Source organism: Corylus avellana, chromosome ca8 (assembly GCF_901000735.1).
Source record: "Corylus avellana chromosome ca8, CavTom2PMs-1.0".
Taxonomy (NCBI): domain Eukaryota; kingdom Viridiplantae; phylum Streptophyta; class Magnoliopsida; order Fagales; family Betulaceae; genus Corylus; species Corylus avellana.
This window is the reverse complement of record NC_081548.1, coordinates 17,674,817-17,697,678: the sequence shown is the minus strand read 5'-3', so window position 1 is coordinate 17,697,678 and position 22,862 is coordinate 17,674,817. Positions and strand designations below refer to the sequence as shown.

Sequence of the window (22,862 nt, the reverse complement as noted above, 5' to 3'; positions counted from 1 at the left end):
GCCAGTCAAATTTTTTTTTTCGGTTCTTTAAAATTTTTTTATTAAAAAAAATTATTTTGGTTGTTTTTTATGAAGTAAAGACTACTGTAAGGGCCAAAAAAAGTGAACATTTGAAAGTAAGGGCCAAAAATAAAAAAACTTGGTGGGTATGGGCCAACAAAATTAAAAATAGGGCCAATTTTTTTTTTTTTTTTTTTTTTTTGGAGGGGGCTAAATAACTAAAATTAAAACTTTAATTTTACTTTTTTAATTTTTTTTATTATTTTTTTTACTTATAATTTTTTTTTCCTTATTTTGGGGGGGACCATGGCCCACCCTGGTCCCCCCCTCCCTCCATCTCTGTACGTCACATTCAAACCGCTCAGATGGAGCATGCATGCTCAGGGTTGTAAATGAAAGTCCAATCAAACATTAAAAATAGTCACGTGATCACCTTCCCCGATAAACCAATGATGCCTCGATAGGCAAAAACAATAGGGCGACACTCGCCCCACACACGTGAACATCGAAACAGGGGAAGACTATGTGATTGACTCAACTAACAATAATCATAATCAACTATCACACTATTCTCTATATAAGTCTATATTTGAGTAGATCACAAGTATACAATACTTCTCCAAGCAAAATAAAGTCTTCTACCCAAGCTCGCATTAAGAATATTGACATTCAGAAAATGTTTTTCTTTCAAAGTCCTTGACGCCAATGTGTCAAAATTATGTAGCAACCTTGGCGTAGCACAGATGAAGAACAAAATAAAGATAAAAGATTGGCGTCTCCAATTAGATAAATCTAGCGTTCTGCTACTAATGTTTTATTAAAGCATACTAGATCTCAAAAACCTAAACAACCCTCAGCGTTAGAATACCACATTTTATCCCAACTTATCCTATATGTATTTTGGAACCTTTTTCCTATGCCCCCACAAGAGCATCTGAATCCAAGTAAAATAATGATAGATATGTGTATAATTTGCTAATGATAATATGATAAAAAAGAAAGATTGAGTTCAACAATAAAGAAAGCTTCGCTGTTTTTTTTAGAGGCAACTTTAGCATCAAAAACAACATTATGGTTTTTCATGCTCCGATGAAGATCTTATGCAAAATTAAGCCAATCTTCACCTTTTTTTTTTTTTTTTTCCTAAGTAATGCCTTACTTTATTTTTATTTATCACACCCATTTTATACCGTTTGAGAGTGAGACAAATAAGTATGAAAAGTATTATTACTCTCTTTCTAATTAAGTAAGATAATAACTTTTATAAGGTTTTGATACAAATCAAGACTTTTGTGCCCTCCAATAAGAGGTCAACATATCAGCATTAAATAAATATTGGCAAAACAACCTATCTAACGAAATAGGATCCTCTCAAGTTATAGTGAAAATATATTTTTGTTTCCTCAATATAATTAATTTTAGAGAGGATCTTGTTCCCTATCTAACATTTCTTCTTTCGCTCTTGCATATCATTTACTTTACTTGTTAGATCCGTGTTTTGTTAACATTTGTTTTTCTTGTTTCAGGCTTATGTGTCGACTTTTCATTGGATAGCACAAAGGTCTCAGTTTGTACTAAGACATAATAGAAGTCATTTTCATTGAGAATAATGTTATTTAGTAGACTGTTATACAACTTGATATGTGATAGTGAAAATCAACCATTAAATCAACACTTGTAAAAAATAAAAAGACAAAATTTTACTATTACATCATCCCATTTATTCATTACTCTATATATCAATCAACTAAATAGCCCTACTATTTCTCATTCTTATTCTTATTCTCATTCTCATTCTCAAACATGCGTGCGTGTAATATGAATGGAGTCCAGTAGACTTGCCTGTTACCGGGCCGTGAGTGTGGGCCTCGTCCATGACATTTCAACCGGCCCATAACCATTGTCGTCGTCCTCACCTGGGTCTCTCTATCTCCCCCACTCTCACAGCAAGCGGAAATGGAAATCACACAGAAATCCAAGCGGCTGTGAATTACAGAGTAGGTTCTCTGCATTTCATCTCCTCCAAAATCCCCAAGATTCAAAAACCCAAACCCAAGACCGATCTGATTCGGTCTTCGAGCTCGACCTCCTCACCATGTCCTGCTTGGCCCTCGCCCTCCAACCCGCCAACGGATCCGACGTCCTGCTCCAGACCCGCGAGTGGTTCCCACCCGCACGCGCCCTTGTCGCCCTCTCCGGATTCCGCCAGACTCGCCACGCCTTCGCTGCCTCCAAACACAACAGCAACCACCCCTCCGACGCCGATGCAGACTCCTTCGCGGCTTCCATCGGCGACGACCCCCTCGCGGTCTCGAGTGGTCAGGTAATCGTCGGTGTGGAGAGCCGCTACCGCGTGGTGTACCGCCTGGTGAACGCGATCTACGTCCTGGGCATCACCACCGCCGACGACACCTCCGTGATCAACGTCTTCGAGTGCATCAACATGGTGAACCAGGCCGTGAGCGTCGTCGTTACGGCGTGCCGCGGCGTCGACGTGACCCCCGAGAAGCTCGGGCGTAAGTATGCCGAGATCTACATGGCCCTCGACATCGTCCTCCGCGGCGTCAGCAGCATCCGCCTCGCCGCCATGCTCGGAGCCATGCACGGCGACGGTATCGCCAAGATGGTGCACTCCGCGCTCGACTCCGAGGGCAAGATTCGCGGCGCCGACAATTGGACGAATCTGGAAGCGCATTCCGTCGAACACGAGGCAGGCGTGGAGGCATTTTCCAACGCACATTTCGAGATCCCGCCCGAGACGCTGGCGGCCGGGGACGAGGTGGCGGCGAGCCTGGCGCCTGTGGCGCAGAGTGTTGGCGAGCAGCAACCGCAGGAGCAGCAGCAGGAGGAGGAGACGCAAGCGGAGAAGGACCCCTTCGCGGCGAGCGACGCGATCAACAAGCCACCAGAACTCGTGGGTGGGTTCAAGAAGAGCAAGGAGACGTCCTCCGCCGATTTGACGCTGGCATTGGCGGGGATTGAGGTGACGACATTGCCGCCCGCGGAGGCGACCCAGTCGACGTATATCGGAGTGGAGGGATTCGAAGGAGATTACGGTGGAGTAGCGTACGGCAGTGAGAAGGTGGCCTCCTTGGATGATTCGTTTCAAGGGTTTAATGCACCTTTCGGTGGAGGATTGGATGCCTCGGAGTTTCTGGGTCCCACAAAAATTGCGAAACCTCAAGGACTTGGCGGGCTTGAATTGTTACAGACTGGGCCGGACGGTGCTGCACCAGCGGCACCTGCGGCTGCTGCTCCCGGAGCAGTTAATCCGCTTGAGGATCTGGTGAAGAGAACGGAACAGAGGGGTCCGGAGATGTGCATTGTGGAAGAGATCAGCCTGGAGTTTAGAGAGTCGTTGCTTGCTAGAGTAGGATTGTTGGGTGTGGTTTATTTGAAAACATTGCCGACCAAGGTGTCCGGCGATAAAGAAACCGAGTTTTCATTCCGGGTGGAGGGTACGAGCGCGGTTAAGAGATTTGTCATGCAGAGTTCTCGTGTAAGCAGTCTCGGGAATAGCATGTTTCACGTAAGGACCGCGTCTTCCGACGAGCCTATACCAATTCTCAAGTATAGCCTGTTACCAAGGTTGACGCCGGTGCCTTTGAGGGTTCGTCTTGTAAAGCGTCATACTGGGACTTTACTCTCTGTAATGATACAGTACGCCTCGAATCCTGATTTACCGGTACCTTTGAATGATGTGACTTTTGTTTTGAAGCTACCGGTTGACCCTACATTGTTGAAGGTGTCTCCCAAGGCTATATTGAATAGGGCTGAGAGAGAATTGAAATGGCATGTCCCGGAGATTCCAGTGAAGGGTTCTCCTGGTCGGTTGAAGGCGAGGATGCCTGTGGACTCTAGTGAGGAAGATGAAGAACTTGAGGTTGTTGCTTATGTGAAGTTTTCTGCGCAAGGAGCTAGATCATTGTCTGGGCTTTGCCTGCGGCCTGCTTCTGAGGGTAAGATAGACTTTCATGAGGTTAGTCACAGGTTTGAGAGTGGGGTTTACATGTGCAATTGAGCTATTGATGAAATGGCTGATTGGTTACAGATTGATATGCTTCTTTTTTGTATTTCTTTTTTTTCAAGGGGGTGTATCGTTTGGATATGTGTAACATTCTTTGATATCAAGCTTGTAACTTAGCTTCAAAGTTGTGTGATATATTTGTGTCTTTATGTTATTAGCTATTGTTCTTTGTCAATGGATAGTATACTTTGTTCACTATGTGTTTGTGTCTTAACGAATTTGTATTTTGGCCTGTTATTGTTGAAGTCCATAATCTTACTATCATGTGGCACTGTGGTGACTAAATAAACTGTGCCTAGATATTCATGAATCAGAAAGTGGAAGTGTCATAAAAAATTTATGGACCTATGGTCCTGCCAGAACATTGGTGTTAGTACATAGGTAGTTTCGATTCACAAGTACTTTTCAGGTCACAATCTAATAGGCTGGTAACTGTTCGCTAAACTTTTACTTTTCAAAGTGCCGGAATTTGGAATGTCTTTTTTGTGGTATTTACTTTTAAATTAGAAATTTCACTTTTTGAGTTATTAAGGATGGCCTGGTGTTAAGACATTATGTTTATAGCTATTGAGCTCAACATTAGTAGTAGGAGATAAGCTGAAAAATACTTATCAAAAAAAAAAAAGGAGATAAGCTGAAAAATAATTGAGGTTGCTTTGTTTGCAAATAGAGGCTTTAGGAGATAAGCTGAAAAATAATTGAGGTTGCTTTGTTTGTAAATAGAGGCTTTACATTAGATGTTAGGTCCATATTTTGTGTTGGCATATTCTGTTGACAAAGCACTAGTAAAATCCAAGTCTAATTGAGTCGTATCATTTGAAGTTCAAGATCTATTACATGATATCTTGAAGATGTTGTCATAGACCATGAATGAATCTTACACATTTAGGATGGTAACTGGACTTAGAAATGTGAGAATTTAACTTTAGCTGGTTAGAATGGACCTTCCATAACCTAGGTGCAGTGCTACAATGAGAGATTACATAACCTAGCTGGTTAGAAACGTGGATCTCATGCATTTGGGTAGAGTGACAGATTGCTTCATTCAAAGATCGCTTGAATGAAGCAATATTTTAGCACCACCATCTTGAATTTTAGAGAAAACCTTTCTAGATGGTGAATGGTGATACAAAAACCTTTCCTCACTATGGTGTGTGAAATCTGGATGGTCGAGTCCGAAGATGCTGAGTGAATAGCATGGGGAGCGAGTTGAGGATTCAACACGTGATATCAATGAACAGATATAGTAAGGATCTAAAAAACAAGAGAGAAAGGATATTGGAGAACTGATTGGTGAACAAGTGTGAATGGTATAACGTGAATCTTGTGCTGAATCAAGTTGGTTAGTAAGTCTGTATGCGAGATGTGTTAGTCTTTTTCTTGTTTCTTTTAATAATGATATGGTTTTGTGCTGGACCCGTGTGTTCTTCCCGTTGGATTTTTCATTAAAAAAAAAATGTTCTTTGCAATTTTGGGTGATGTTCTTGTTATTTTTTGCCTCATGTGCAATTTTGTTATTAGAAATTGGCATATTTGGATCTTTACAATAGCAATATTGAGTATGGAACATGTATCACATGAAAATATGTCTTCGTGAATTCTGTAATTTTGTTTATTGATTAATTGAGCCTGTGAATAAAATTACAGCTTTTGTAAAATTGTGCAAAATTGATAGTTTTGTCAATAGAACCTATTCACCCCTCCGTCCTCCCTGGTTCCCTCTGGGTCTGGTAGCTTAGCATAGTTGGACTTTTCACTAAACTTCTTCCCTAAAGTCTTCCAGTTATTTTTTAAATAAGATACGTGTCCATGGCGCTTCCACATCCAAATAGAAACTTCCCATCATTCAAGGATCTGGAAGACATTTGGGGACAGAATCACGAAATCATATTCCATTGGTAGGGGTGCAGGTGCATTTGGACCAGCCAATGACTTAAGCTATTGCTTTCAATCTTGACCAATTTCAAAGTTTCATAGTTAATTGGTTGGTTGGTTTTCTGCACCTATGGATATAATTATAGTCGTTTTTCTTTGAAACATGATGTCACTTATGGTAGAGTTCAAATGCTTGGCATCTAGATAGCAAAAGACGGGGAGAGACATGGTAAAGCCTAGACATTTCTGTGTAGGTTTGAGTTGCCTGTAAGAACTTTTCCCTGCTGGCTAGGTTTTGCCTCCTAAACAGCCTCTCTGATGCAATTGGTTATAAGCTTATAATGGAATAATCCTAAAATTTAAGCACGCAAGGACACAATTGAAGTGTTAATGGCCACGTAGCTTGGGACAAATTGAGTTGTTTATGTTGCTGACTAAGTTTGCATTGGGTACTTTGCTCATTTAAGTGATTCATTTAAGCATGAAAAACAGATAAAAGGAAGTACTATTGGAACACCTTCCTGTGGAACCAGCTATTGGTACTTGTCACCATCCAGTACATCGGGTCTGACTATAAATGCAAACTATACATAAACTCTACATTAAGTTATATGAAGCTAAAACCCCTTCCCCTTATGTGATGTATTCAACATTGAGATAATGATCTTTTCCAATGATCTTCGATAGGACAAATATTTTGTTGGGGGTCGGGGGCCTCTCCTAGTCTTTATTGGTGGTCATAACTGGGGTGATTACTTCAAAAAAATCTATTGCTATCCTTTTCCTAAACTGTACTGGGTTGACCATTATTGGTTCTGTTGTCTCTCTCTCTCTCTCTCTCTCTCTCTCTCTCTCTATTTCTGTGATTATATATTTATATTATTCCCATATTTTTATGAAATATTGCTGCTTTTGTCTATATGTATTTCCCCTAGAAAGAGGGTTTTATGTGTGTGCCTAAAGTTGCATTCATGAACCTTTTTGGGCCTGTGAGGTTGAGAATCAGGTGCTTGTTTTGGGTTGCAGTGCTGTTCTAGTGTCTTCATTGCTGATCTTATCTGCCTGTTATTATTTTTGGTGCCTGGACAAGCACTTTTTCAATGGAAACTGCATTTCCCTTTGCTAGTTGAGGGCTAGTCTAAAATTGAATTTGGATTGTGGTTTATGAAAGGCTTTGGATGGATGGAGAGGGAGAAATTATGGTGACACTGAGATGGGGGGAAAAGAAAATGTTGTGGGGGCAATGCTTTTTGTTTTTGAAGCTTTCTACCCTCCAGCTAGAGCATGAATTGCTGGTGCAGTTAAGTCAAAAACCTGGTCTGCCACCCCATGCCTCTAAATTCTATTATTTAATAGGTGATTAGCCTTTTCCTAAAGGGGATGAAAATGTTGTGTAGGTGAATTATATAGAATTAAATCTTTAGCTTTAGCGGTCTTTTAAAATACATTGTCTCTGGTTGAATCCTTTGAAATGCATTTGTCCAGAGAAGTGTGGTCAACAGTGATGAAATTAGTTGTGTAAACCAGCATTTGGAAAAGTAGCCTAAGGAGCGAGGGGGATTCCATTTCATTTTGAGATGCAAACTACAAAATTTTGTCGGCTTTCTTAGCATACATTTTTTTGTCTGTGCAAGTGTGTGTTTTCTTAGAAAGGTAGAATCATATAAGATAAAACTGTTGAAACATTTGGAAGCCCTAATCAGAGGCGGTTAGAAATTCAACTTTGATGGTGCTCTTTTGGTAGACTATGGAATAGCATGTTGTTGTGGGGTGGGGAGGAGGGGGGCTGTGCAGATATTTAGGTGAGCATATAACAACTATGTCAATTTCTCTGGATGCCAACTTTAGTCATGCTGATGTACAGTGAAGGGTGTAAAAGACTCTTCAACTAGGTGCTCTCATTGCCTTCAATTGATCTGCTTGTTATGCTGCTTATCAGAATTGAAAGACATTTCAGTTGAATCCTCTTTGGATGGAAGAGATGATATTAATTTATCTTTATTGGAAAAGAAAACGTAGCTATTGGCGTCTTGAGTGCCATCGAGTAGTCATCATGAGTTGAGAAAAGAGGTGTAGGTTATGGGTCAAACCGGATTTCTGCTGTTATGCGGATGAAAATGTTAAGATTTAGTTGACCTTTTTTATTTGTTTGGTTTTGACTGCTTAGAGTTCTTTACATTTTCCTATTTTTGTTTTTTCTCATCTTATTTCTTTTACAAACTATATTCTTATGTGGGGTGAGTGGCTTAGGTGATGAGTTCAATCACTTAAGTTTGGCAGTTCGGGGATGGGTAGTATTCTAATGAGCTTTTGGGAGCATAAGAGATGGGATTATGAAAGAATATTAGAAAGGGGTTGAGGAAAGTTTTTAAGCCTTCAGATTTGAGGTGAGAGAGAGCTTTAATGTTAGGTTTTGGTATGATCTATGGTGTGGGGATATGATCCTAAAGGATGCCTTTTCAATTTTATTTGGTATTGCGTGCGCGAAGGATTCTATTGTTAGAACTCACTTGGACCTTTGTGGTGGATCCAATCAGGGGAATGTTAGCTTTACTAGAGTGACTCATGATTAGAAGGTAGATATTTTTGACTCGTTCTTTAGGATGTTGTACTCGGTCAGAGTGAGACAAGTAGGTGAAGAAAAGCTTTTGTGGGTTCCCTCCATTCCATTAGAGGAATGTTCAATGTAAGATCAATAGTGTCTTGGGTAGTAATGTTGGCTTCCTTTTCTCTTGGTAGAGTATTTGGTGGACTAATGTTCCCTTCAAAACGGCTTTTTTTTAATGTTCCCTTCAAAACGGCTTTTTTTTACGCTTGGTCAACGGCCTTAGGAAAAGTCATTTTATGGACAATCTTAAGAAACGACATATATTGTGGTTAATAGGTGTTGTACGTGTAAAACGAACGAAGAGTCCGTGGATCATCCTCTACTCCATTGTGACGTTGCTAGTGCCTTGTGGAATGTTTTCTTCAGTCAATTTGTGCTTTCTTGGATTATACCTAGACGAGTAATCACCTTGTATGCTTGTTGGTGGACTACATGCTATGTGGAAGATGGTGCCGTCTTATCTTTTGTGGTGTTTATGGAGGAAAAAGAATGACAAAAGTTTTAAGAACCGTGAGAGGACATTGGAGTAGATTAAGTCTTTTTTCTTCAAAATTTTATTCTTTTGGACCCTGCATTTGTTTCTCCTTTAGTGAGGAGTTACTATGATTTTCTTATTTTGTTTTCTCCTTCTAATTAAGTATTTTCTCTTGCATACTTGTGAGTGCCTTAAACTTTTAATGATCCTTCTATTACTTATAAAAATATATATATATATATATATTTTACATAACTATATAATGTCTAAGCATTGGCACCTCTGCCAGGTTCACCTGCTAATATCATGTATGTCAGCGTGTGTGTGTATTGGAGATGCAGCCATGCAGGGTTATCAAAGAAGTATCTGAGTATAATAGGCATTTGTTCTTTCTCACGTTTATTGTTATAAATCTGACAGCATTGAAATAATGGCGTAAAAACCTTTTGATTTCTTTTTCTTTTTCCTGTTTGTTAAAGTTGGAATGGCATCCTTTTTATTTCAAATGAGGAGAGGAACCTATTAGTACAATATATAGGAGAGCAAAATGGTGTTTTCAATTTTTTTTAAAACCATTTTGTCCTCATGTTTTGCCTTAACCGGTTCCTCTCTTTGAAATGGAAAGGATCCTTTTGGGTTAAAGTTAAGAATCCTTTGTCTTGTTTTTTTTTTCTGTGTTTTAATCCTTTAGGTAGACTCATAGTTGTCAAAACCATACCGAATAGATGGTTGAACCGAAAAAACTGTGAACCAGTTGGTTTTTTATTTGTATTTTATTATATTGAATATGCGGTAAAAAACATGGTGTTTTTCCACGGCAAATTGTGTCATTGATTCACACATATGTTCTCAATAGTTTAATGAGATTTGTCACGTTTCTTTCTAGTGAGATGGCATCTTCATATGTCAAAGGTACTAAAGTGGGTAAGTGAGATCAGATGTCTAAATTTTAATCTGTTAGGTTCGTTTGAACAAAGTACAAGTTATCATGTCTAACATTTGATCTTTAAGGTTCGTTCGAACAAAGTACAAATCGTTTGAAGAAATTGCATTTCACGCGTGCAAGTAGGTGAGATTCGATGTTTATTTAATGTCGACCGTCACATTTTGATCGAAAACAGTTGATTTAAAACATGCATATGAGTCATTTAAAACATTTGGGTGAAGGAAAATTTTTTTTTTTTTCTTTGTCCTTCGTCCGAACCAGAGAGAAAAGAGACGAGCTTGAGGCTTGACAGGATCACTTGAAGAGAAACTCTTAAAGAGGTAAAAACCTTGGTCATCACGTTTGGTTTTGTATGTTATAGTATTGTTTTTTGATGAATTTTAGAGTGTAATGAATTGTTGGTGTGTTTATAGTTTTGATTTTTTAATGAAATATGGATGTTGACTTTGGTGTTTTGACGTTGTTGTGTTGATGAAATGAAGAATTTAATGGTGTAGACTAAATAAATACAAGGACTCTACTGTAGTAGGGTTGTTCAAACAAGAGGTTATTAACAGCTAACCGCTAATCGCCTAGGGCAGTTGCGGTTAGCGATTTTAGCGGTAGGGTAAGGCGATTATAACCACTAACCGCCTTCATTTATATATAATAATATAAATATATATATTAAGTATTTTATATTAATAAAATATATTAATTTTTTCATTTGTATTTGGATTAATGGATTTGGGCAATTTATGACTACGTATGTGAAATATATAATGTGGTATATGATGTTTTGGACTAAGCTTTATTCAAAAATATTGTCTGGTCCAAAAAATAACATGTTATTTTCATGAACATTTTGGCCTTAAACCCTTAAAATAAGTCCAAAAAAGAGACCAATTAAAAGACCAAAACACTTAAAAAACTTAAATGCCCATATATATATAAAAAAAGAGTTATAAAATAAAATAACCGCTAATAGCCTAGGCAATTGTAGTTATTAAAAATCGATAACCGTCTAAGACGGTTGCGGTTGCAATTATAGCCAATAATCGCGAGTTATAACCATTTGATCACCCCTAAATTGTAAGACACAAACACAATAGACAAGGCGATATTACCTATGTGTACATGTTTATGTATTCACATAATGATCACTCAACTACCAAAATACCACAGATTCTGTAATTAATTACTCCCAACCCTATCACACGCATGACCCACATCCACGTCTAAAAACACGACCCACAAAAGGGTCAAAACTAAAGGGTTATTTGCAACAAAACCCCTTAACCCCAAAAATTGATACTGAAAAAAGGAATAAAGTACACACAAATAGCAACTTTTCTTACTCCAAACCCTACCACCAACAAGCATGACTTGCATCCACGTCTGAAAGCCCTTATAACCTACAAAGGCACAGAATAACATATACTATTTGTGACAAACAACCTAAGACCCAAAAATTGACATTGAGCAAGAGACAAAGTACACACCAAAGTATATGCAAATAAAGAAAACAACAACGTTTTAACGAGATTACCTTCCACTTAAGCAACAACCCACAAATTTAGCAGAAGCTTTAACTTTTACGATATCGTTTGGTAAGAAAATAGCTTCTTCCTAATTATTACAATTTTAGTGTGGACGATGGGAGTGGGAACCCTAAGCCTCAAACTGTCGAAATGGTGATTTGGGGATTTCAGATAGTCTTTAACCTATTATTTTATATTAGAATAGTTTCATCATTAATTTAGAAAAGACAATAATTTACATTAGAACAATTTTCTATTTAAGAAGAAATCTCTCTCCTTCGTTATGTTTCAAGAAAGGAATTTCATTTTGATTTCAACTACATTTAAGTATTTTTATTTAGAATGATTTTCTTGTGCATATTTGTAATAGACTTAGTAGACTGCTATGTTTTTCTGTTTAACAAGAGATTTTAATCATAATAAAGAACGGCTTATATTAGACGTTTTTTCGATCAATTGTTTACTTACTAAGGTTGCGTTTACTTCGACGTAAAATGATTTCCACATTTTACGATTAGTGAACTCACAGTTCACTAAATGAGTTCCTCAAGTAGTGAACTCACAGTTTCATTTGTAAAATATTGTTTTACCGAGAATTAAGACAAAAATAGGACTAAGGGTCCGTTTGGGAGTGTGTTTTTTAAAAAATAATCTGCGTTTTTAAACTAAATCGTAATTTTGGAGTGTTTGGGATTATGATTTTAAAAACGCAAATTTTAAAATCGTGAAAAAATCTGCGATTTCTATAAACCGACTAGGGGGTACTTATTTGAAAAAGTGTGAATTTAAACAAAAATCACGATTTCTTTTAAAACAATATTTGGCGCAATATTTACCTATTTGGCAATGAAACCGCAATTATATGCTAATGTTATTCAAACACTCAATTGATAAAAATAAAAAAAATAAAAAAACTTTTTAACATGTTTTGCCAAACGCTAATGCGATTTCAAAAACGCAATTTTTAAAATCGCACTTATTGAAATCGCATTCCGAAACAGGCCCTAAGCATTAATGCCATTTTATTAAAAAATAGTTGATGGATGAGTGGTTCGGAGAAAGAAAAAAGAAAAAAGAAAAAAAAAAAAAAAAAAGGTTAGTCATATTTTTCACATACACAATAATGGAACAGAAATCAGGATCCTTCAAATGCACAACAGCACAATAACTCCTCGCATGCAACAAGCTTTAATGGATTTAGATCCCATCTTTAATCACTAAATTGGTAAGTGATGACTGGGGCCTAAAATCTGTTGCCACTCATTTAGTAGCAACCAGACAAGCAGTTGTGTGAATTAATTAGGGAAAAAAGTAGTTGCAAAATATGAAATGCACCACAACGGTTATAATTGGTGTTCGCTTGTTGAGTTTGAGTTGTATTGAAGTATATATATATATATATAGAGTGTGTGTATAAGAGCATCCTCATCAAGTGTTGAAACAAGTGGCTCATATTCTATTATTGACCCATGGTGTGTAATTAGTTTATATGGGCTTAGGGACAAATAAGTTGTAGGGGGTATTTTGAGGTTTTCCAAAATATTTAGAATTAGGGTTTTTTCCTATAAATATGTTATGTTGTAACCCTAAATTATTGAATAGTAAAATATAACGGCACTCGATCTCTCCTATGGACGTAGATATATTGTCGAACCACGTAAATTTGTGTCTCGACTCTCTCTTGATCTCTTTCTTTTCGAATTTCATATTATTCATCATTATTGTGCACGGTAACAACATCAAGCTCTTTATATTTAACATTTATCTAAAATTTTAACAAAATTCACAAAAAAAATCATAAATCAAACTCTTTATTGAAAGTTAAATTTAATATTTGTTTTAACTCCTTTCTAAATATAAAGACACCAAAAGCAAAAACTATTTATTTTTAATATTATTTTGATTGTTGGGGTGGCATTTTGGTAAATCTCTCGCATGGCATCAAAGTGAGTGAGTTTCCTGACAATTACATTTATTAATAAAAAATAATATTTAGTTAAAGTAGATAAATATTTAAAGAGTTTGACATTTGGTAGTTTTAAAAAAAGGCTAGTTAAATAAAAAAAGGTATATTTTCAAATTAAGTTAAATTTAGAGAAATTTTAAAGAGCTTGATGGAAATGCTCTAAGACTATATATATTAATTTTAATTCGACCCATTTAATTAAAACGGGTTGGACACCTAGACCCTAACTACCTAATTGCGTACTGGATTCGTATCGGGTTCGCTAGTCATTTTAAGAATTGTCAACCTTTATGTCGCGCTTCAAGTTCGATTCGTACCGAGATATGTGTATAAAACTATATAAGTCAATCTTAACCCAACTTTAATTAAGCGAGTAAAATTCTTTAATCTTAATCCGCTAATTTCGTATTAAATCCACATCAAATTCACAAATCGTATAAAAAATTACCAACCCTCTGATATCAATCGAGTAATAAGGGGCTTATCATATCGGTTATTTCCACTAAAATGATCAATATACATAGCCGGCATTATCATTGTTGACACAATAATATACGTATAATGATTAAACACAATAATAATATCTGGGCAGTGTCAATTTTTTGCTTCGTACGCCACAATGTATTGCTTGTAGTAATTAAAAAAAGCCCAAGACTATCATAATTTGGCTTTTGGCATGCTCAATAAGTTATTTAGAAGAAATCATTAATACAAAATTTATATGTACGCATATAATTAACCATGTCGCCGGCAAGAGATTTCACATTATTTAAATTTTCAAAACACGTGTTAATACTTAATATTGATTCTATATACACTATTAAATGCATTAATTTTTAATCTTGACTGTAAACTGAATACAAAATAGAAAAGATCGTATTCTCGACAAAATTGTATCGACCGCCCTCATTATTATTGAAATTGAGTAAAGGATTGGAAACAAGTAGCCTGCCCATTACTACTCATCAACCATGAAAGAAGATCGAACAAATGATCATAGTCTTCTCCCCTTAGACTAGACTTTTTCCTTTTCCCTCCTGTCTCAACTTTTGTCTCTTTCTTTTTTCTAAAGGCATGTAAAAACTTTGGACAGCTGATTATTAATTTCCAAAATATGTGTCCCATAGACATCAAATAATTATAGATCATAAGTCTCTATAATGGCTGCTAAAAGAGATGAAACAATATTGATCATCTAAAGCCAACGAGATATAAAGGTCAAATATTGAGCAAACTCTGTTATATATTATTGCGTCATCAAAATATAATTCACAATTTTAATATTTTAGTTTAGAGAAGTACTCCTACTATATCAGGATGTAGCAGTGTAAACTCACTTATTTACGGCATTTACTTAAGTTTAGACACATAAGCTTGAAACACAAAATAGAAGAAACGTAAAAACACTAGATTAGCTCATCCATGGTATCGTTTCGGAAACTACCGATGTACCTACACCTGCCTCCTTTGCCAAACGCCAGATTAACCTTTCGTAGCCGGGATTCACCAAACGATGACACTTTTGGATTAGATTTATGCCTCCAATGACTTGTTTCAATTGGTATTAGTTAGCGTGTTCATAGATAGTGTGTTGTTTTGGTAGATGGCCCCAGATGGGCTTCAAATTTGGTTAATATGTGTGATTAGGTGTTTTTCTTCTTATGTGTTTTGGTGTTTCATCCTTAAGTGATGGGCTACCGCCAATGGGTGTAAATGGCCTGGTTTACACCAAATCCTGATCGAAGCTAATTAAATTCTTCGGTTTATCTGTTTTTGGATGAATAATATATTTTTCATCCTAATCATGTGTTATCATAAAAATTAAAATATAATATGATGAAACAAAAAATTAGATACACATAATAAATAACTCTATAGTTTACTAGAAAAAGACAATTTACACCAACTTTTAGTTTAAAAATCGTTTTCATGCGCATGCTCATTGAAACACGACATGTCTTTCTCCTCAATAGAATGTCATTTACAATGTCGGCCATCCGACACGTTGCCGATCGATATAATTTATCAAGCATCTCATTAATTAATTTGTAGTTGATCGTTACAATACGATCCAATTCTTCTTTTACTTCAAAAGATTTCTAGCAATTTTGTTCATCGATTATAAATAATCTAACAATAAATATTAGAGAGAATAAGTTTTGGACAATATACTTATCTCTTAGAACAAGTGATCAATCTTATATGAATACGTTATCATTTTTTTAACCTTAATTCAAACAAAAAATTACTGGAGATCCAAATCCATCGACTTTATCGTGTAATTCAACTTGATTTGCAACCTGGATTTGTATTACTTATTAAAAAAAACCCGTGATTCAAATCGACTTGCGCACGTAAAGATGTATAGTTGTCATTAGTATCTAATTTTTTTGTTTTTTTTTTGGCTTAAGTAACATTCGATTATGGCATTGTCATTAATTAAAGAACAAAAAGAAAAAAGGATTGGAATGAAGATATAATAAAACAAGAGAGCAAGTAGAGATACTACGATTCAAACTTTGTCATATACATAATGATCAAGAACTTAAAGGTGGAGATAACAACGTATGATTTTTGTCTTTTATGGTAGAGTATATATATTTAATATTTTTATCTACCAACTATATATAGATAAGATAGAAGCAAATTAACAAAAAAAAAAATAATAATAATAATATGCTCTTTTTTTTTGTTGTTGTTGTCTCTGTCGGGATTCTCGTGATTTTCTTTCATTCATTCTTATGCCCACCACCTAACGTTATTCTCAATTACTGAGAGGGCACTATCATCGCCCAATATCCGCCACTGTACACTATCTTTCCTTCTACGTAAAGTCTTAAATAGTGTCCTTCTATTTACGAAAACACCCATCTCATGCAAACGCCTCGCAAACCCATTAGCTAGAGCGAAGGAGGACACAAATGTCCAAAAAATAATTCTCACGCACGCTCACACGTGGGGTAAGCAAAACGACGCCGTCACGGCCACGCTGGCGTGGTCCTTGCAGCTCAATGCTCTGAGCAACCTCCATGTCCCCTTACTGGAGCTGCGGTTCACCGGAAGCTTACCGTCAGCGGAGAGAGGAGGCGGAAACAGCGTGGAAGGATGGTTCCGGCGAACCTGCCGGTTTTTGATGTCACTCAGCTCCATCTCCGGTGGAAACTTCACCAGTCCAAACATCAACAAGTACCACCGAGGCTTCGCCGCCTTTTTAAGCGCCATATCGGACTTTCCGGAGCTCTTTACCGATGAATTTCGGTCTATTTCCATGGAGTTTGAGCTTCTGTGGAGTTTTGTGCAATCCAGAGACCGGCTGTTCCTCATGAGCCTAGTGCTGCCGGCGCCGCTGTTTGACCGAGTTACGGGGCTCTGTAGCTTCGACAATGACTCGGATCGCCTTCGGAAAGTGGTCGGTTTGGTTGGGTTTTCTCCGGTGGTTGGTGTTTTGGGAGGAGATTGTAGTTCTTTGAAGGGTATGAGCTTTCCGCAGAAGATGATGTCGTCGGCCGGACACATGTCGGAGCTGAGGTCGCTGAAGAACTCGAAGAAGTCGGGGGCCTCGGCGCGTGATCGTGGAGTACCGTTGTTGTTGTTGTCGACAATTTCGTTGTCGGGGTTGAGCGGAAGGTCGCAGAGAGAGAGTGATTCTTCTGTTTCTTCTTGATCTTCTCCTTCTACTGGGTTTTGAAGTTGAGGGTTCTTGGGATGATCTCCCATGTTTGGAGGAGGAGAGGGATTGTTTGATGGAAATGAAGAAAGAATGTTTTTTTAGGAGTGCCTTTCAGATTGGTAAGAGATCAGAGGCAATATATATAAATATAAATATAAATAACCCAGAGAGAGAGAGAGAGAGAGAGGGGTGGAGTGTCCTGAAATATATTTCATTTTTGGAAATTGTTTTTTTTTTTTTTTTGGGTGTCTATATAAAGCCTGCATTTTTGGAGTCTATATAAAGCGATACTTTTGAAATTCTCATAGTTTTTTTTGGACCCGGCTCCAATGGATGGCTTCTAGAAGAAGAAAGACAAAAAGAGAGAGTGACAAGACGATAGAGGGAGGCATCTAGAAACACTAAAACAAAGAAAGGGAATCTTCAATTAAAGAGAAGAATAGGCACACGAGAAATCGGGGGAAGACATGGTAAATTGGATAGGAGATTTTGAAAGTGGATCCGATATATTTTTTTTTTTTTTTGATAACGTAGGAGAACTTTACTCAGATTAATTGCACGTCGCAAACGCATACTGTACAACAATCCTCACCGTTAATCAAACTCCTACGAGTAACTGACCCCACCCGCCAGAACCAGTTACCAGGTAATCCAGGAGCTTTCACCCCTGACGGGCTAAGCACTTTACTCAGATTAAGTGGATCCGATATATTTAATTGTCCATAATCCATATTACATACAATACTAACGAATAATGTGAGAAGGTAAGTTAGTCCGTCCTTGCATTCTCGAACACTTAGACAAATAGCTATACTTACAACCGAAACAAATAAACCTCAAATTTTTTTGTTACATTAACCGCTCGTATTACATACAATATTAGCAATTAATTGCAACCTATAAGATCCTAGTTCCATTTTAGCGACTTGTTGTTGAGAATTGTGTAGTCTTTTTGCTACATCGATGGAGCATTTACAATGTACTTTTTATATTTATCTTTTTTCTAAAAAAATCTAACAAAACTTATAAAAATATCTATTTAACAAGCTCACTTCTGTACTTTATATTTACCTATTGTGCTCCCTACATTTCAAGAGCTAAAAAGTTATAATTAAATAATTTTTTAAGCTTATTTTTTACTCTCAGCTCGATTGATTGGTTTAAAACTAATAAAAATAATATTTAACTAAAGTAGAGAAAAATATAGGGAGTTTGATATTTAATTCTTTTTAAAAGTGGCTTTCTAAATTTTATAAAGTGAATTTTTCTCCTCTAATTTAGTTTTGAGGAGCCAATTGTTAATGTTCTTACTGATTTTCGGGGTCGTTACGAAATATCCCTAGAGTCACTATATATATAAGTGAATATAGTACCTATATAACACTTTTACAATTCACCCTTAAGTAGGACTTAACCTTTCAAGATATGACAAGGTACTAGTATTCTATTGCCATCAACCAATGTAGGATGTTTAAAAAGAGGATGAGAAATTGATAGTCACTTTTTTAAAAAAAGATGTCTAGTATCACTCACCCAAGGGGGAAAAAAAGCATGAATAGTGATTACTACATACGATTGAATTTTGGAATCTTAATCTGTTGATTTTTAATTTTTTCCTTTTTGAGATTTTAGTTTGTTGATTCTATGTCTTTAAGAAGTAGATCAATTGGTTGAGGACTACACCTCATAAAACGGAAGTCTCTAGTTCGAATATCTCACCCCCCTCTTGTGTGGACATACATGTCACAAAAAAAAAAAAAAAAAAAGGTTTGTTGATTCCATTTGTTCTTGGAAAGGCTCTAATAGAAGGGCTTAATTATCCTAATGCTACTATTGGCTATAACTCAATTTATTTCCTTTCCTAGTGCATTTCATCTAAGCGTATATGAAAATTATAGTAATGCCAAATCCTCATTTTTTATCTCACTTTCATACCACTAAGCTAATACGTTAGTGCCCATCGGCCCTACGTTTTTATTAAAAAAATGAAAATAATTCAAGGGCCGATGAGCACTGTTCCATCAATTCAATAATATAAAAGTGAAACGAGAAATAAATATTTAAAATTACTCTCGAAACTGACATGTCAATACCATCGTTTGTAGTAAATAATATAGTAATGAAGGCCACGAAATTGCAAAGAGCCTGCAGTGTCATGAGCATTGTTCAGATCCTATTATGGATCAAGAAAGTAACAGAGAATATTATTATTATCTTCTCTTTCACTTCCGAGATCCTCTTGTTTAACATAAACAAATAAACTAATATTATATTAAATACAGAATATTACATAAAAGAAACGCTAGGTTGCTGCAATGGCCATGATACGAAAAAGATTATTGTTTCAAAGAACAAGCTAAAATGCATGAAATGTTAGTCGGTTTCAAGCCAAGAACTGATCAGTACTTGTTGCCCTTTGAAGAAATTAGTCAATCAAATTAATTAAGACAGGAATGGCAAATAAAACAAAGTTTACTATGATTAAACATGTCTCTTTCGGACAATAAAAGTACAGATTAAACAAAGAATTTAGTATTCCTCTCTGTCGTCCCTTCCAAGTCTTCTTGTAGCTACAGTAGGCGTTCCTCGTGGCTACGCATCTATTGAACTGCTTCAAAAACTGTTATTTTCTGCGGTCACTTAATATTGGGTTGGGCTACTTATTAGGGGTGAAAAGGCAAGTAGTTATTAACAGCCCACTAACCGCTAATCACACTAACCGCTTTTGAAGGTGATTAAGAAAAACTGTTAACTGTTAACTGCTAACGTACCGTTTATATATATAAAACGATGTCGTTTTTGTATTTAAAATTTTAAATATATATAAAAATTTAGAAATGATGTGGTATATAGTATGATATTATCGTATTACCATAGAAACAACATCTTTTTGATTTTTTGTTTTTCTAATTTTTTAATTTTTGATTTTAAAAAGCGGTTATTAATTATAGTTACTAACTGCTAACCGCCGGTTAATGAAGGTAATTAGTGGATTTTACTAACCGCTTAGGTGGTTATAGTTAGCGGTTTTAGCCAATAACTGTTAACCGTAACCGCCTTTCACTCCTACTACTTATATTCATTTCCAATTATTTAGTTTTATTAGTGCACTGTAATGTTTGTAATGGGATGAAATGTTTTCTTGGCCATATGACTGATGTGCAATGGTACCGGAGCTAAAGGGACGGGGGCATCTATCTTATATGGTTAGCTGGGAATGGCTTACTTGAGTGCACTATAATTAATATAGTATTATCAATATCCTAGATGCGGTTTCACCTGTGGCCACGGAAATGGAATCGGGGGATCCTTGTGACTACCTATATATATATCGTTTGAGACCCTTTTATAGATGAGAAGGTACCAATTGAACCATTTGATTGGTTATGCAAAGGTATCATGTGGGTTTCAATGAAAAGAAGCCATTCAATTGGCATAAAGTAACCAATCAAACGGTATGGCGCGAAGCCATGCAGGATAAATTGAAAAACCCTAGCGATCGAGTAGCACAAGCACTGATCTATTAGTGACGGTCTACATGTAATTTACATAAGTCCAAAAAGTTACAAAAATGGGAGGAGTGTTATATATAAGCACATTTTCTTTGGAGGTGGTCCGTAGTGGGTGTTTCCTGATTTTTTCGCTATTGTGCGTGTTGTTCACTGATAAGAGCCAAATATTTCATATTTGGACCCCTTTATTTACATTAGTTAATCTTTTAACTGTGTCATTATTTAATGTTTTGTGTTAGTTTTGTGTTTTTAGTGTTTTATAGGTTGTTGAAGAAAAACTGCAGCTTTAAAGGAAAAAATGTAAAGTTTGGAAGAAAGCATACTTTGAAAAGACCTAGATGATGTGGTTAAGTTTAACCAAATCCAAGAAAATGTTAAATCTGATTAAAGATCATATTAGATTAAATTTTAGATTGGATAAAATTTCAGATTATGTACATGTCTCAGTATTTTGACTATAACTTTCCGTTCAAGTATTGGATTGATGTGATTCAAGTGGCATTGGAAACCTAACTCAAAATAGTACAGTTCATTGTGAAATAGGATTTTTCTAATTCGGATGGTTACTATGCCAAAAACGCCTTGCAATAAAAGGACACAAATTTGGATGAATCCTGTTCCAATTTCAGACTTCTATTTGGACTGTGAGACAGACCTCCGAATTATCTAGGTTTACTAGGGCTTCTAGGACTCTCCTAAACATATAAATAGACCTCTTTGCATTCAAGAAAAGAGGGAGAATTCCAGAGACTAGTTTTGGGAGACAAGTCTGGAGACAGAATGTAATCCACAACTTTTCTCTGTAGTTTAGTTTTTCTTTAGCTTAGGTTTTATTTTTATGTGGAGCTAATTCTCAACTAAGGTTGAGGATGAAGCCTCACTGATGAAGAACATCAATAATTTCATGTAAGTCTTTATTTTTCTGATTTTATTGGGTTTAATATTTCAATTGTTTTACTTCTTTTCAATGAGTAGAGTGATTCTTGGATATTTTTTGTGATTCAAGGATACACTTGATGATTTAAAATAATTTCACATAATTGATTGCTTGATTTTATTTGCCTAAATAATTGGATATCCCTTGTGATTTGTTTTACGGATACATTTGGTATTTCAATTAAGATTGGATATCTTTTGTAATTTACGAATACATCTGATGATTTAATTGATGTTGGATTCCATTTGTGATTTGTGCAATGAATGGATACATGAGATGGTTTTGATTAATTGTTTGAAGCATTGTAAAACATATCTAAGATTTTAATTGTGAGAACTTCAGATTAATATTGATAAACATGGAAGTATATTCGGTGAGTGTGAATTCTCAAACCTTAGTATTTTATCTCTTAGTTTATTTTAATTAGTTTATGTTTTGTCTTTTAATTTTTAAAACGAAAATTCAAAACCCTTTTGGAACTAGGTTATAATTTAATTAGTTTAGATATAAACTGCTCTTTCAAGAATACAATTCTATGTGGGATCGACCTCGCACTTGCAATCTATTAATTACAATCGATTCGTACACTTGCGAGTTAAATAAATTTGCACAACATTCACTATTGAAAAGACGCGCTCAACTTGTTGGAACAAGTGGCTCATATTCTACTATTGGCCCATTAGGTGTAATTAGTTTATGTGGGCCTAGGGACAAATAAGTTGTGCGGGATATTTTGGAGTTTTCCAAAATACTTACAATTAGGGTTTTCCTATAAATATGTTATATTGTATCCCTAAATCATTGAATAGTAAAATATAGCCACACTCTCTCCTATAGACGTAGGCACATTGCCAAACCACGTAAATATGTATCTTGACTCTTTCTTGATCTCTTTCTTTTCGATTCCATATTATTCATCATTGTTGTTTACGGTAACAACAATTGATATTGGAGCCAGGTTCTATGATGGCTGGGATTGACACATCTTCTGCAAAATTCGACGTGATGAAGTTCAATCGATCTGGTAATTTCAAGTTATTGTAGAAATGTGTCAAGGATTTGTTGGTGTAACAAGGGATGGTGAAGGCATTATATGGGACGAAGCCAGAACGGATGTCAGACATAGATTGAAAGGAGCTTAAGGCTAAGACTCTTGCTACTATTTGACTTTGTCTAGGGGATGAAGTGATGTATCATGTCATGGACGAAGAATCTTCGGTGGCAGTTTCATTGAAACTAGAAAGTCGGTATATGTCAAAGTCATTGACGAACAAGCTCTATCTAAAGCAGCGGTTGTACGTCTTGAAGATGGCAGAGGGCTCGGTT

The 22,862-nt window shown here is 36.2% G+C and overlaps 2 protein-coding genes across 2 annotated transcripts; one reads left to right on the top strand and one right to left on the bottom strand.

Annotated features, from left to right (window-relative positions):
* Nucleotides 1-1,875: 1,875 nt before the first annotated feature.
* Nucleotides 1,876-4,209, top strand: LOC132190576 (uncharacterized). The gene has a single exon (XM_059605611.1). The coding sequence runs from the start codon at nucleotides 2,096-2,098 to the stop codon at nucleotides 4,019-4,021; it is 1,926 nt and encodes a 641-aa protein (XP_059461594.1). The 5' UTR covers nucleotides 1,876-2,095; the 3' UTR covers nucleotides 4,022-4,209.
* A 12,157-nt stretch (nucleotides 4,210-16,366) lies between these two features.
* LOC132190965 (uncharacterized) lies at nucleotides 16,367-17,134 on the bottom strand. Its single transcript, XM_059605991.1, has one exon. It carries the CDS (start codon nucleotides 17,132-17,134, stop codon nucleotides 16,367-16,369), a length of 768 nt encoding a protein of 255 aa, XP_059461974.1.
* Nucleotides 17,135-22,862: the final 5,728 nt, after the last annotated feature.